The sequence below is a fragment of the Xiphias gladius genome, chromosome 18 (genome assembly GCF_016859285.1).
Source record: "Xiphias gladius isolate SHS-SW01 ecotype Sanya breed wild chromosome 18, ASM1685928v1, whole genome shotgun sequence".
Taxonomy (NCBI): Eukaryota; Metazoa; Chordata; class Actinopteri; order Istiophoriformes; family Xiphiidae; genus Xiphias; species Xiphias gladius.
Genome location: NC_053417.1, coordinates 30,545,192 through 30,558,381, shown reverse-complemented (window position 1 = coordinate 30,558,381; position 13,190 = coordinate 30,545,192). Strand labels below are relative to the sequence as shown.

At 41.4% G+C, this 13,190-nt stretch overlaps 1 protein-coding gene across 3 annotated transcripts in view; it reads left to right on the top strand.

Annotated features, from left to right (window-relative positions):
• Positions 1–906: 906 nt before the first annotated feature.
• Positions 907–13,190, top strand: part of LOC120803317 (formin-binding protein 1-like) — a 29,941-nt gene continuing 17,657 nt past the window's right edge. For 2 of the 3 annotated variants that reach the window (XM_040151667.1, XM_040151666.1), the window contains exons 1-9: positions 907–1,149; positions 4,993–5,108; positions 6,831–6,881; positions 8,871–9,018; positions 10,386–10,448; positions 10,761–10,856; positions 11,239–11,253; positions 11,621–11,749; positions 11,964–12,110. In XM_040151667.1, the coding sequence (XP_040007601.1) occupies positions 1,120–1,149; positions 4,993–5,108; positions 6,831–6,881; positions 8,871–9,018; positions 10,386–10,448; positions 10,761–10,856; positions 11,239–11,253; positions 11,621–11,749; positions 11,964–12,110 (795 nt within the window). In that variant the 5' untranslated portion in view covers positions 907–1,119. The remainder of the gene's footprint in view (positions 1,150–4,992; positions 5,109–6,830; positions 6,882–8,870; positions 9,019–10,385; positions 10,449–10,760; positions 10,857–11,238; positions 11,254–11,620; positions 11,750–11,963; positions 12,111–13,190) is intronic. The other variant, XM_040151668.1, reaches the window with a different exon arrangement.

The window sequence follows — 13,190 nt, the reverse complement described above, 5'->3', positions numbered from 1 at the left end:
TTTATGACCAATTAATGCAGAAAACCAGGTCATTCAAAGGGCTCACTGACTTTTTCTTGCCACTGTAACGTGATGTGTCAATGACAGCAGGAGGAAAGAGAACATAGCACAATGCAGGTTCCACATAAAGGTGTATAATAATAATAAGACTAATAATAACCATAAAATAATAATATAAAACAGTGGGTGTTGAGCAGGATCATGGGGCAGTAGGTGGTTTACAGTCACAGATCTAGACTCTGCAGCTCCAGAGGCAGAAACACCTGCAGAAAGCGACAGGAGGAGAGAGGAGAGAGACGAGGAAACACAAAACTACGGGAGAGAGATGAAGCCAAGTAACGAGCATTGATGGGATATGAATGAGCACAGATGGAGAGGAAGAGGAGGAGAGAGGAGCTCGGTGCATCATGGGAAGTCACCCGGCAGTCTAGGCCTATAGCAGCATGACTAGGGGTTGGTTCGAGACCAGCCTGAGCAGCGCAACTATAAGCTTTATCAAAAAGGAAGGTTTTAAGCCTACTCTTTAAATGTGGGGTTTAATCACTAGTCAATAATCCAGTTTCATCACTGCTGATAGTGATGTGGAATCTGTGATTCAGAGAAGAGCGCCGCCTGCTGGAGGACTGACACAATCACAGCTGCTCTTTCAGTCATCTCTCTATTAATAATAATAATAATAATAACAATAATAATAAGTATTATCAGCTGTGTGTGTGTGTGTGTGTGTGTGTGTGTGTGTGTATTATACCAGGACAGTTTAATGTGTGTGTGACAACAGGGCGGGGCTGAAAATGAGCATGCTCAGTACACACACACACACACACACACACACACACACACAATCTCAGCATCTCCTCACTGATGACAAAGGGACCACTGGGGAGACGCGCCGCGCGTGATCGCGTCCTCTGCGCTCGTGTTGCTGCAGAAAGAAACAGACAGACAGATAAAGGGTGAGAAAGACAGGCAGGTCTGTTAGTGAGTGTCGGTCTGTCGGTGAGTGTCAGTAGGATGCGTGAGGCAGAAAGCAGCAGCGGCTCACGGTGATCGCAGGGTCGGTACCAAGAGGCGGAGCAGCGAGCAGCCGCAGCTGAGAACCGCGAGAAGCAGACCAGAGACATGAGCTGCAACTGGGGCAACGAGCTGTGGGTATGTACACCTGTTTGCACCTGCTGCACGCGGACATCACCTGGGAGTAGACCCCGGTAACAAGGTCACCTGATTAGCCTGCCAGCAGGTTATCTGACCGTAAAGAGCCGGTAGTCGGGTGGCCTGGCGGTGTGTGTGTGTGTGTGTGTGAGAGAGAGAGAGAAAGAGAGAAAGACAGTGTGAGGCCCTCGTGCCTCTGTCTGCTCTGCCATAGCAACACGATGAGTGACGAGAGCGGCTCGCGTTCTGCGTCCTCCATGATGCTGCTGCAGCGCGCGACCAGAGACAGACAGACCCCTCCCCAACCCTTAACTGGTCTTATCATTATTATTATTATTATTATTATTATTATTATTTCTTTGTAAGTTGATCTTTCATGAACACAATCCATCCCTTTAGAAACACTCAGATAGGAATTATGCTTGTACGTCAGTCCACACGTTGATCTATACACAGGATCTGAACTCCTGTATTTGGTTTGAAGAGTAGAAACTGTGAATTTATTTTAAACATTATTGACAGTAATATTATAAATATAAAGGGTAAGAATGATCATATGGTCCTCTAGGTTTATATATATATGTATATACACTCAATTGTCACCTAGCTCAAACTAAGTCTGATACAACAGAAGGTTGTTGAAATCCTCCATGAAGGTTCTAATGTTCAGTTTGTGTTAAAACTGTTTCAGAGGTGTTAATACAACTGTATGATCATTTTGGAGGATGATGTCTGTGCCACTGTTGAGCTGTATTGCATTTAACTGACAGGTGTTTCTGTTATTTAGCCGTTAGCCTACCACACAAAGATCACACAGTTGACGCAACACCTCTGAAACAGTTTCAACACAAACTGAACATTAGAATCTTCATTAAGGAGGATTCATTACAGGGCTACTTGTATTAGATAGAATTAGTTTTAGCTCAATGTTCCTAATAAACTGCTGAGTGTTTGTATGTATATATATACACATATATTGCACATATTCACTCCTCTACAATCTAAAATTACATATAGCCTATGTAATAAATCAACTAGCAAAAATGAAATGAAGAAACTGACTTCTGTGCTTTACATAATAATGGAAATGGGAAACAAAGAATTAAAAAAAGAAATATATGATGTCTACTGTTGGATTTTTAAGGCACTAACCCTTCTTAAAATCATATGTAGTTTCTTTTGTTTCTTTGATAAAGATTGCTAGATGTTTTATGATGTTGTATTTGCATCTTTACCTCAAACATTTCTATGTTTTACTGTCTTATCTATGATGTTTAAGTCTGGTATCATTGAAAGAGAATATTAACTATCAGACAACAGATTCAATTGACGTACAGACTGACACACACTGATATACTGACTGATGAGACTGATGCAAACTGTGTGAGTAATCCGGGTCATGGTATTTCTAAGTGCTATACGAAGGCAACTGGACTTGCTTGGGGTTCTTGAGGATGTTTCACCTCTCATCTGAAAAACTTCTACAGTTCTTACTGACTGGTGGGAAGTCTCAGGCATTTAACCTCTTGTGGGGCTGTTAACACCTTGAGAGTCGTTGAGGTTACATGTGAGTAGTTGACCTACCCTGCCATCATGTGAGTCGTTGGGGTCTCATGAGTCATGATGTGAATGGGTGGGAGGGAAGGATCTCAGGACTGCATTGTAAGTGGCTGATAAGTGGTGTTGTAGACCACCTCCTCTTTTTAGTGATGGTCTTTCCAGTTTGACGTAGATAGCTTCTTTTCACTCCTCTTTCCTTTGGTCTTCTCTGGCCAAAATGTAAATATTGCTGTCGTGAATTGAGTATCTCTTTTCCCGTAGATGTAGGTGGACCTCTGAGTCCTGACCTGAGGAGTTGGTTCTCCTGTGTTGTGCCAGAAACCATGATATCCTAATGTCTCTTCATTCTCCACAAAGATTCCCATCCCGGAAGCAGTAAAGATTGTAAGGAAACACCTGCTACAGGACAGCACTCTGTCCAACAGAACCAGCCTTACCTCAGACCACATATATACGCTGCTCAAACTCTGCCTGACTACCACCTATTTCCAATATAATGAGAGTTTCAACAGACAGAAGCAAGGCTGTGCCAGGGGCTCACTGGTGTCTCCAATAGTGGCCAATCTCTAAATGGAAGAATTAGAGAGCAGAGCCCTGATTTCCTTCGCAGGAGATGCTCCCAGCCACTGGTTTAGGTACGTGGATGAAAACTGGGTCAAAATCAAAACACAGGAAGTGGAAGCCTTCACAGAACACATCAGTGCAGTGGACAACAACATCAAGTTCCCTCGTGAGGATGTCAAAGAAAATAGTCTGGCCTTCTCGGACTGTGCAGTGCACATTGAAGATGACAGACGCCTCAACATTGAAGTATAGAGACAACCCACACAAACAGATCAATATTTACTCTTTGATTTTCACCACCCACTGGAATACACGCTGGGGGTTATCAGAACCCTACACAACTGAGCTCAGAACAAAGCCTTTAGGATGGGAGGTTCAACATCTTCAAGAACCACAATCATGTCCAGTTTCCTTTGTATAGCACTTAGAAAAACTGATACATATTGATACTGTACAGACCGATGTACTGACTGATATACAAACTGGTGTACTGACTGATAAACAGACTGATATACCCACTGGAGCACAAGTTGGGGTTATCAGGACCTTACGCCATGAGGCCCAAAACGTGCCCACAAGGACCGAGGGGAGAAGGAGCAAAAACACATCATGGAAGCACTTAAAACATGTGGTTACCCAAACTGGGCCTTCATGAAAACCACAAAAAGATACACAGAGAAAAAAACAACAATAAACGGAACAACATTGTTATTCCTTACGTTGCAGGAGTATCTAAAAAAAATTCAGGGGGATCTTTAACACCGCATTGCTGTGCAGTGAGAGGCCCAGTAACATATTGAAGCAGACGCTTGTCCACCCCTAAGGACAAAACACCCGACATAAGCAGAGCAATGTAGTGTATGCAGTTCAATGCAGCAAGGAATGCACAGACCTGGGCAAAAGAAAACAACTGCTTCATAAATGCATGGCACAACACAAGAGAACCCTCTCCTCAGGTCAGGACTCAACATACACCCAGATCTGCAGGACAAGGTACGCTCATTTGAGGAAAGAACTGTTCACATTTTGGCCAGAGAAGACTGAAGGTTTGAAAGAGGAGTGAAAGTAGCTATCTACGTCAAACTGGAATGACCATCACTAAAAAGAGGAGGTGGTCTATGACATCTCTTATCCCTCTAAACAACAATAAACGGAACAACATTGTTATCCTTACATGGCGGGAGAAATACAGATAATGCAGAGATTACATACACAGAGAAAAAAACCTCAGGAGGATCTTTAACACCGCATTCCTGGGCACTTCAAGCCCAGTAACACACTGAGTCAGAAGCTTTTCTGCCCTCAGGACAAAACAGCCATCTACGTCAAACTGGAATGATCATCACTAAATAGAGGAGCTGGTCTACGACACGACTTATCAGCGATTTAGAATAAAGTCCTGAGATCCCTCCCCAGGCAGCTGAACACCCATTGACGCCATTGCTCATGCGACTCTAATGACTCACGTGATGGCAGGTGGGTCAACTACTCACATGTGACCTCAATGACTCTCAAGTTGTAAATGGCCCCACAAGGGTTTACATGCCTGGGACTCCCTAACCAGTCAGTCAGAAGTGAAGAAGTCTTTCAGATGAGAGGTGAAAAATCTTCAGGAGCCTCAAGCAAGTCCAGTTGCCTTTGTTATAGCACTCAGAAATACTGATACAGACTGATACTGACTGATGTACTGACAGACCTTTGTGTTGTCATATGTTCCAGGATCAGTTTGATAATCTGGAGAAACACACCAGCTGGGGAATCGACTTCCTGGAGAGATACACCAAGTTTGTTAAAGAGAGAGCTGATATCGAGCTGAGCTATGCCAAACAGATCAGGTAAGTACGTCACTTGTATGTCACCCGTGCATCACCTCTGTATGTAACCTCTGCATTACTTGTATGTCACCTGTATTTCACCTTTGCAGCACCTGTATTTCCCCTCTGTGTCAACTCTACACAGCCGTTTACCATCTACATCAAGTTACAAAGAGCTTTACAAAGTCTCATAAAAACAAAGCAAAATACCATAGGCAATGGTACTGAATAATTAATAACAAAAAATCCTATTTAAAAATAAAGGTGATGAAGATGATGGTGAGAATTTTAAAATTATTTTTGTAGAACAACAGAACACAGAGTATGGGACAGTTTATGAACAAGAGTTTTAATTAATGGGTTCAGAATGTTTTAGGTAATTTGAGATAACCTGTTTCAGGTCTGAAGGGTTAACCAGTCTATCAGTCTACAGCCATGCTAGCAGCTCTGTGAGGCTTAATGCTAACATCAGCATGCTAATATGCTTACAGTGACAATGCTAACATGCTGATGTTTAGCAGGTATAATATTTAACATATTCAGCATCTTAGTTTAGCATGCTAGCATGCTGACATCAGCTAATTAACAGTAAATACAGCATACAGTTGAGGCTGATGGGAATGTCATTAGCTCTGCAGGTATTTGGAGCTAGAGGGATGGTCAGGGGATCGCCAGAGTTATAACAGTTCATCCCAAGGGGAACATTAATGTCTGAAACAAATTTCATCACAATCCATGCAATAGTTGTTGAGACATTTCATTCTGGACCAAAGTTATGGACTGACAGATTGAAGTTAACAACCATAGAGACACGATGCTAACATTTTAACAATGTTAGCATTGTGATTAAATTTGAGTTATATTTACAAGTTTAAGAAGACAGTTTGTTAATCTATATGTTAAAATTTAATTTGGAAACAAAAATCCAAATTTTAAGAGTTTGATTTCACACTCTGGTATGTTTTTGGCTTCCTGGACAGTGTTGCCAGACTCACAATCATTACCATTTTTGTAATATAAGTGTCATATTTGTATGATAAACATTGTATTTTTACAATAATTATTGTAATTGTATGATCATTATTACATTTGTACAGTAAGTATAGTATTTGTAGCTTGGTATGATGTACAATCAATAATTCTAACAACCCCTAAATGTACAGTTCCTTTCATGCATCATAGTTGGATAGTTTTGTAACCAGTCTGATTATTCATTGTAGAGTCACCTTGTCAATACTGACTCAGGATCGGTCTGGTTATCCTCATGTTTTGTTTGGTTTATAGTATAAAAAGTATTTACCTGAAACCTGTGTGACTACATGTTTAGATGTACAGTGAGTCCTGTATAATAAATACTAGCCTGTAGTTTGAGCCCATTGTTACTGTGAACCACACCTCAGAGCTTCAAACACATTAGCTCAAATTCATCTGTGTTAAGAACTCAGTTTGTGGTGCGTGTCAGTCTGGATTTTAAATGTACAGTAGATGCACTGGAAATCTGATTATTCTGGAGTCTTTGTAAGATTGTTTTGTTTTCAGCACCTGATTAAACTGATTCTGATCACAACAAACACCTTTGATTCCACTGATCAGATATATCTGTCTCTCTACTTGTCTCTCTCTTTACCTGGCTCTCCATGTCTGCCTCTCTTTGCCTGTTTCTCTCTCCCTCTGTACCTGTCTGTCTGTCTCTAACCATCTTTACCTCTCTCTCTCTCTCTCTCTCTGCCTGTCTGTCTGCAGGAATCTGTCTAAGAAGTATCATCCTAAGAGAAGCAGAGAGGACGAGAGCAGGTCAGTCTCCATGTTTCTCACTTTATATTCATTATTGAAATTCCTTATTGACATTTATTATTTATATTTATTATTAAATGACCCGCTCAAGTTTGTTCTTCTCTCCTCTGCTGTAGGATCTTACACTAATGTTTGAGTTTTTTATTAACATGTTTCTGTCAGACTCACCTGGAGGAGATCATATGTACTGAGCTAATGTCTAATGTCAGGAATCTGACTGACTGTGAAAAATGTCCATTTAAGTTTGTCAGAGTCCAGGTGATTACACCTGATGATGCCAGCAGTTGTTGTTGCTTTTGATCACCACATTGAGGCTGTTACTCTGATTTTAACTGATCAGGACTCACTGATGGAGGCTACATGGACCAACTGCTCTGACTGACAGCTGTCCATCATGGGTTCAAGTCAAACTCAGAAACCACAAAGTGGTCCCAGTTTAACACTAGAGGTTAACTTTGTCTTCCTGCTGGTACATTGAAACAAAGAGGAGCACCTGGATGCATCGCCTGATGGTGCAGTCACACTAAAATTCCCTTCCCATTCATATCTATGTGGAACAGGTAGAGACACACTCACTTCCTGTCATGAACTGACTGTCCAGTTTCGCTTTACACAGAGTTCAGTCTGGTTGAACTTCGACATTACAATCTGCTGTCTGACCATCAGCAACAGTTCAACATGTGGACAGGAGGAGCCATCGACCCTGTGAATAGTGGATGACCTGCTGAGATACAGCTGACCCATAATTACTTCTTCTGCAGGATGTGCTCCATCATTTCAGCTACTTCCCCTGTATTGTCCACAGCTTGTTCAGCCCTGAGTTGTACCTGTGTAGTGTCTGATACTTCAGACTACTACTGCTGCATTGCAGTATGACTTTCACTTTAATACTAAACACTACTGCATTTTAGTTCAGTCACCTCCGATGGCACAGTTTTATTAAACAGGTTTATTGATAGTGGCTTCAGAAAGTATTCAGAGCCCTTCACTTTATGCACATTTTATTGTGTTGTAGATTTAATTCTAACTTATCAAATTGCCATTTTTTCCCATCAATCTACACTTAATAAGTCATAATGACATAGTGAAAACATGTTTTTTAGCAATTTCTGCAAATTTATTAAAAATCAAAAACTGAAATCTCTCTTAACAATAGTACTTATGGTTGAGTGGCTAGACAGAAGCCACTTTGAATTTGCCAAACAACATTTAAAGGACTCTTAGAGCATGAGGCATGAGCATGAGACTATGTTTCACTTGTCTGATGAGACAAAAACTGAAACCTTTGGGCAGAACTCCAAACACTATGCCTAGTGACCACCAGACACTGCCAATCGCTTGTCTAATACCATGGCTATGGTTAAGCATGGTGGTCTCAGCAGGGGGGGCTTCTCAGTGGCAGGGACAGGCAGACTGGTCAGAACTGAGGGAAGGGTGAATGCAGCTAAATACTTAGAGGTCCTTGAAAAGAACCTGCTCCAGAGTGCACTTGACCTGAGACTGGGACAATGGTTCACCTTTCAGCATGACAATGACCTGAAGCATAGAGTCAAGACAACACTAGTGTATCTTTGGGACAAGTCTCTGTCCTTAAGTGGTCCAGCCAAAGCCCAGACTTAAACCCCACAGAACATCTGTGGAGAGACCTGAAGATGTGCAGTTCACGGATGCTTCCCATCCAATCTGAAAGACCTTGAGAGGATCTACCAGGAAGAACGGGATAAACTGCCAAAATCCAGGTGTGCAAAGCTTGTAAAGACTAATCCAAGAAGACTGCGAGCTGTAACTGCTGCCAAAGAGGCTCCTACAAAGTGCTGAATCAGGGGTCTGAATATTAATGTAAATAACAGATTGTGGTGAGTTCAGGCAGAGCCTCACGTGAACTATGGATGGCGACTGGGCACAGCTGTGTGTGATTGGTTGTTACAGGTACACCTGGTGTTTGATTGGTTGTTTCAGGTACACCTGGTGTTTGATTGGTTGTTTCAGGTACACCTGGTGTTTGGCGTTTGCAGCAACTCTCCGCCAGCTGAATGAAGTCGTAGTTCAGAGAGAAGAATTGGCTGAAAACCTGAACACACAAATCGTCTGTGAGCTGACACGATACACTCAGGAGCTGAAGACGGAGAGGAAAACAGTGAGTAAACAAACAAACAAAATAAATAAATAGATAATATAAATAACAAATAAACAGTAAATGAGGACTTTCACTCGTCACAATCAGCTCAGCAGATTTTGGGGAATGATGACAGTAAAGTTACTAACAAGACCTCAAACAAATTAAACAGAAGGACTTTATGAGTCACTGTGATATCTGTTGGTGTCTCAGACCACGCGACCGACCACAGCAACAAACAGGTTCACGTACAGGACTGCTGTCAAATATCAGGGAGTCTGATTAGATATACCTGGAAAACATGTCCATTAAATCTTCCTCAATGGTTTTAAGTGCGTCTGTAGTCTGTTTAACCCAGGGGTAATTCAACCTCTCTATTTAATATTAATGAGAAAGTTTAAGATTAAACTGAGAGCGCTGATCCTGAACTATTATTGAAGTGAATGATTTCAGCAGACAGCTGCCAGCCAATCAGAGAGCAGGAGGGTTTCTTTGTCTTATTCATTATTTCTGATGTGTCAAACAGCTACAGGAAGATAAAACATAACTGGGTCACATAAATACACACACACACACACACACACACACAGAAATACGCAAGCACAAAGCCCATATTACTTCCATCCAGCAGCTCTGAACACTAGTGTGTGTGTGTGTGTGTGTGTGTGTGTGTGTGTGTGTTTGTGTGTGTGTGTGTGTGTGTGTGTGTGTTGGTGGTCATGTGATCTGTGTATCTTCACATTGTTCTGTGTAGATCCATGTTTTCCATCATAATAAATTGAAAGAAATACAAAACAAATCAAACAGAAGAAATGCTTAAATTATAAATAAAATACAGATATAGTGAAGCTGTAACGAGATAAGAAAATCAAGAAGCTTCAAACATAAAATGGAAAACAAATAAGTTAAAGTTGAATTAAAAACCCAGAATAGAAACTGTTGAAACTAATTAATTAATTATACTTCATTAACAATTACTCAATGGAGGAAGTTTGAAAAATAGAATAAAATGTCAGGGAAAAAAAGAGAAAACTTAAGTCAGAGATCACTGACATCAGTGTTTAGATCAGATTATTTTTTGTTTTATTTTCAGATTTAATGTTTAGTTTTTCTATTTTCAGTTTTCATTTTATATGTACAATTGACTAGACGGCTTAAATCTCAGGGCACTCAGGTGGACACTGAGCGAGGCTTTTTTTTGTTGGTCTGTGGATCAAATCTTTCCCTGCTCCTGCTGTTTATCGCCTGATCCTCAAACAGGAAGAAACACACTGATATGGTCTGATGTGGGACTTCTTTAAAAACCAGTCCAGTTCAGTATGGACACTTCATGAGGTCACCAGTCTATTCTGGGCTGACCATTAAGACCATTGGTGTTTTTGTTGCAGCATTTCCAAGATGGCCGCCGTGCCCAACAGCACATTGAGAGCTCATGGAAACATCTGGAGTCTGTGAGTGACCTCTGACCCCCCCACCTTGCTCTCTCACACACACACACACACACACACACACACACACACACACAAACACACACACACAAGTACCTGACCCATATAACCCCACCCACTATCCATGTCAGACCCAAGAGTCAAAATTTGATCACGAGGAATTTTTTAAAACTTTGCAAAAACAAGAAAATTGGACTTTTATCACATCATTTTCACTTTATAATCAAATATAGTGACAATAATCAGGTCACCAAGGTGAATTACCGTGATGATGTTTTTATTGATGTGTTTTTTTGTTGATTACTTGTTGTTCAGAGTAAGCGTCGGTTCGAGCGTGACTGTAAGGAGGCTGAGCGAGCTCAACACATCTCTGAGAGAATCGACCTCGACAACAAGACGGATGGAGAGAAGGTTTTAGAAATATAAATAGACATATAAACACACTGATGCTGACAGAGTATACTGGTTGGTATTGGTACAGTTAGTAGTTTGTGTACTTCATACTGTAGTTCTGATGGAGAATTGAGGAGGTGGAGGTGTTTACACAAGTGTATGAGCAGAATGACAGAAGTATTAGGTTCCAGTGTTACATATATAGTAATTGAATACAGTAATTGGATGTTACTTGTCAGCTGGTAACCACACAGCTGTGAATGAGCCAGTAATGGCGAAGCATGAAAGAAACAGCTGATACAAGTCAATACAAGCAACATGTTTTAATCCGGCATCATGGTTGACATTTAACTAATCTGAACCCCTGTCTGTCTGTCTGCCTGATCTGTCTGTCTGTCAGCGCTGCTCACTGAAGGTAAGGTCCCTACACACTTTAACTGTAAACTGCATAAAGACTGGAAGCATGGAGAAACTGCTAGCTCTGTCCTGGCTCTACCAACAGCTCTACAACTCACTGATTAACTCGTTATATCTAATTTATTTAATCCGTACAACAGAAATGTGAAAAACACAGTTTGTGGTTTTAGAGGGAGTTACAGCTGGGACTATTTATTGTGAAGCGACAGCCTGAGTCTCTACTATCTCCCCCTAAAACCATAAACTGGTTTTTGCATTTTTTTTGGGTCTGGATTAAACAATTGAGATACAACATGTAAACAACTGAGCTGTAGAGCTGTTTTTCGATATAACTTATTGTGTTTTTATCTGTCTGTTGGTTTCAGGCTCGTCAGACGGCTCACCAGAAACAGCAAGCTGCTGAAGAGTCCAGGAAAGACTATGTGACCAGTTTAAACCAGTTTAACCAGGACCAGCACCAGCACTACCACACACTGGTTCCAGTTATATATCAGGTAAACCATCAGTATCACATACTGGTACTGGTTATATACCAGGTAAACCAACAGTACCACATTCTAGTACTGTTATATACCAGGTAAATCAATACTACCTTACATGGTACAGAATATATACCAGGCAAATCAGCACCTGTCCTGCAGTGCAGTAATAAGTCTCAGTACTACAGAGTTTATTAATGTGTGTACTGTACATTCCTGTGTTTCATAGCGTATCCAGGACATGGAGGAACGGCGGATCGAGAGAATCTGTGAAGCAATGCGTTTGTCAGCAGAGGCTGAGAGAAAAGTTCTTCCTGTTGTGAGTCGCTGTCTGGACGCCATGATGGATGCTGCTCAGAGCATCCAGCCCAGGATGGTGAGTCTCCTCTGGGAAATCGGGGATAGTTCTGGGAAGAGCTTTGGTAGTTTGTTGAACAGAGATTTGATCCGAAATGCTGAAATTTTGGGATGTCGTTAAACTGTTACTACTGTTAGTAGTTGAGGAGTGTGAACCAAAGATCACACTCCTCAACCTCCTCCAAGGAATATTTTTATTTAAAGTGCTGAACTGTCCTTTGTTCGACCTCCAGTTTTCCATCCTGGTTGTGGAACAGCAGACCAGGCTTTCTCTCTCACATAGACTATGGATGTCTCAGAGGAGTTTGTTTATCCAGAATTTTCACTGGGCGTTCAAAAAGGATACGATCCTGCTTTAAAACATAGCGATGGTCTGCGTTCGTGGGTAGTTGTTTCTGATAGTTTCAGTTTCTTTACGTTTGGTTAGCTCTAGCAATTACAAGTTTAAGACTTAACTTGGAATTGCTGCACCACTTCACGGCACACAAAATATAACATATAGTCTGTCTCCATAACAGTCTGCCTAGGCCCAAAGTACATTAAGCTGCCTTTCACAGAACCCAAAGCACAAGAAATCATCACAGGGTATTACTGTGCCCATAGCATGCTGCAGTGCTTGGGAACAATCAATGGGAGTCATATTGAAATGAAACAGTGACCTACCAACTCTATGGATTACATCAATAGAAAGGCAAGGTTTATGCTTGACGTCCAAGCCGCATGTGACTGTACGTACGCATTATTCGATGTTGTGGTCAAATGGCCCGGAAGCGTTAACGACACTCAAATGTTCGCCTGTTCCAAGTTGAACACCAATTTAAAGAATGGCCATATCCCTTCTTAAAAGAATGGATTATAGAAGATGAAGAGGCCTATCCCAATATTTCTGTATGGGGATCCTGCTTATCACTTTGTTTCCTTCCTCATGAAGGAGTATGCAATTGATGGCTGCAACGCCCAGGAACAGTACTTTAGCTTGTGTCTTTGTCGAAGCTGAATGGTATTCGAATGTGCTTTTGGGCTATTGAAGGCGAGGTTGGGAGGGTTTAGAAGGGCTGTGGACATAAACCTGAATGACCCCCTTTTCGTCACTTATGCA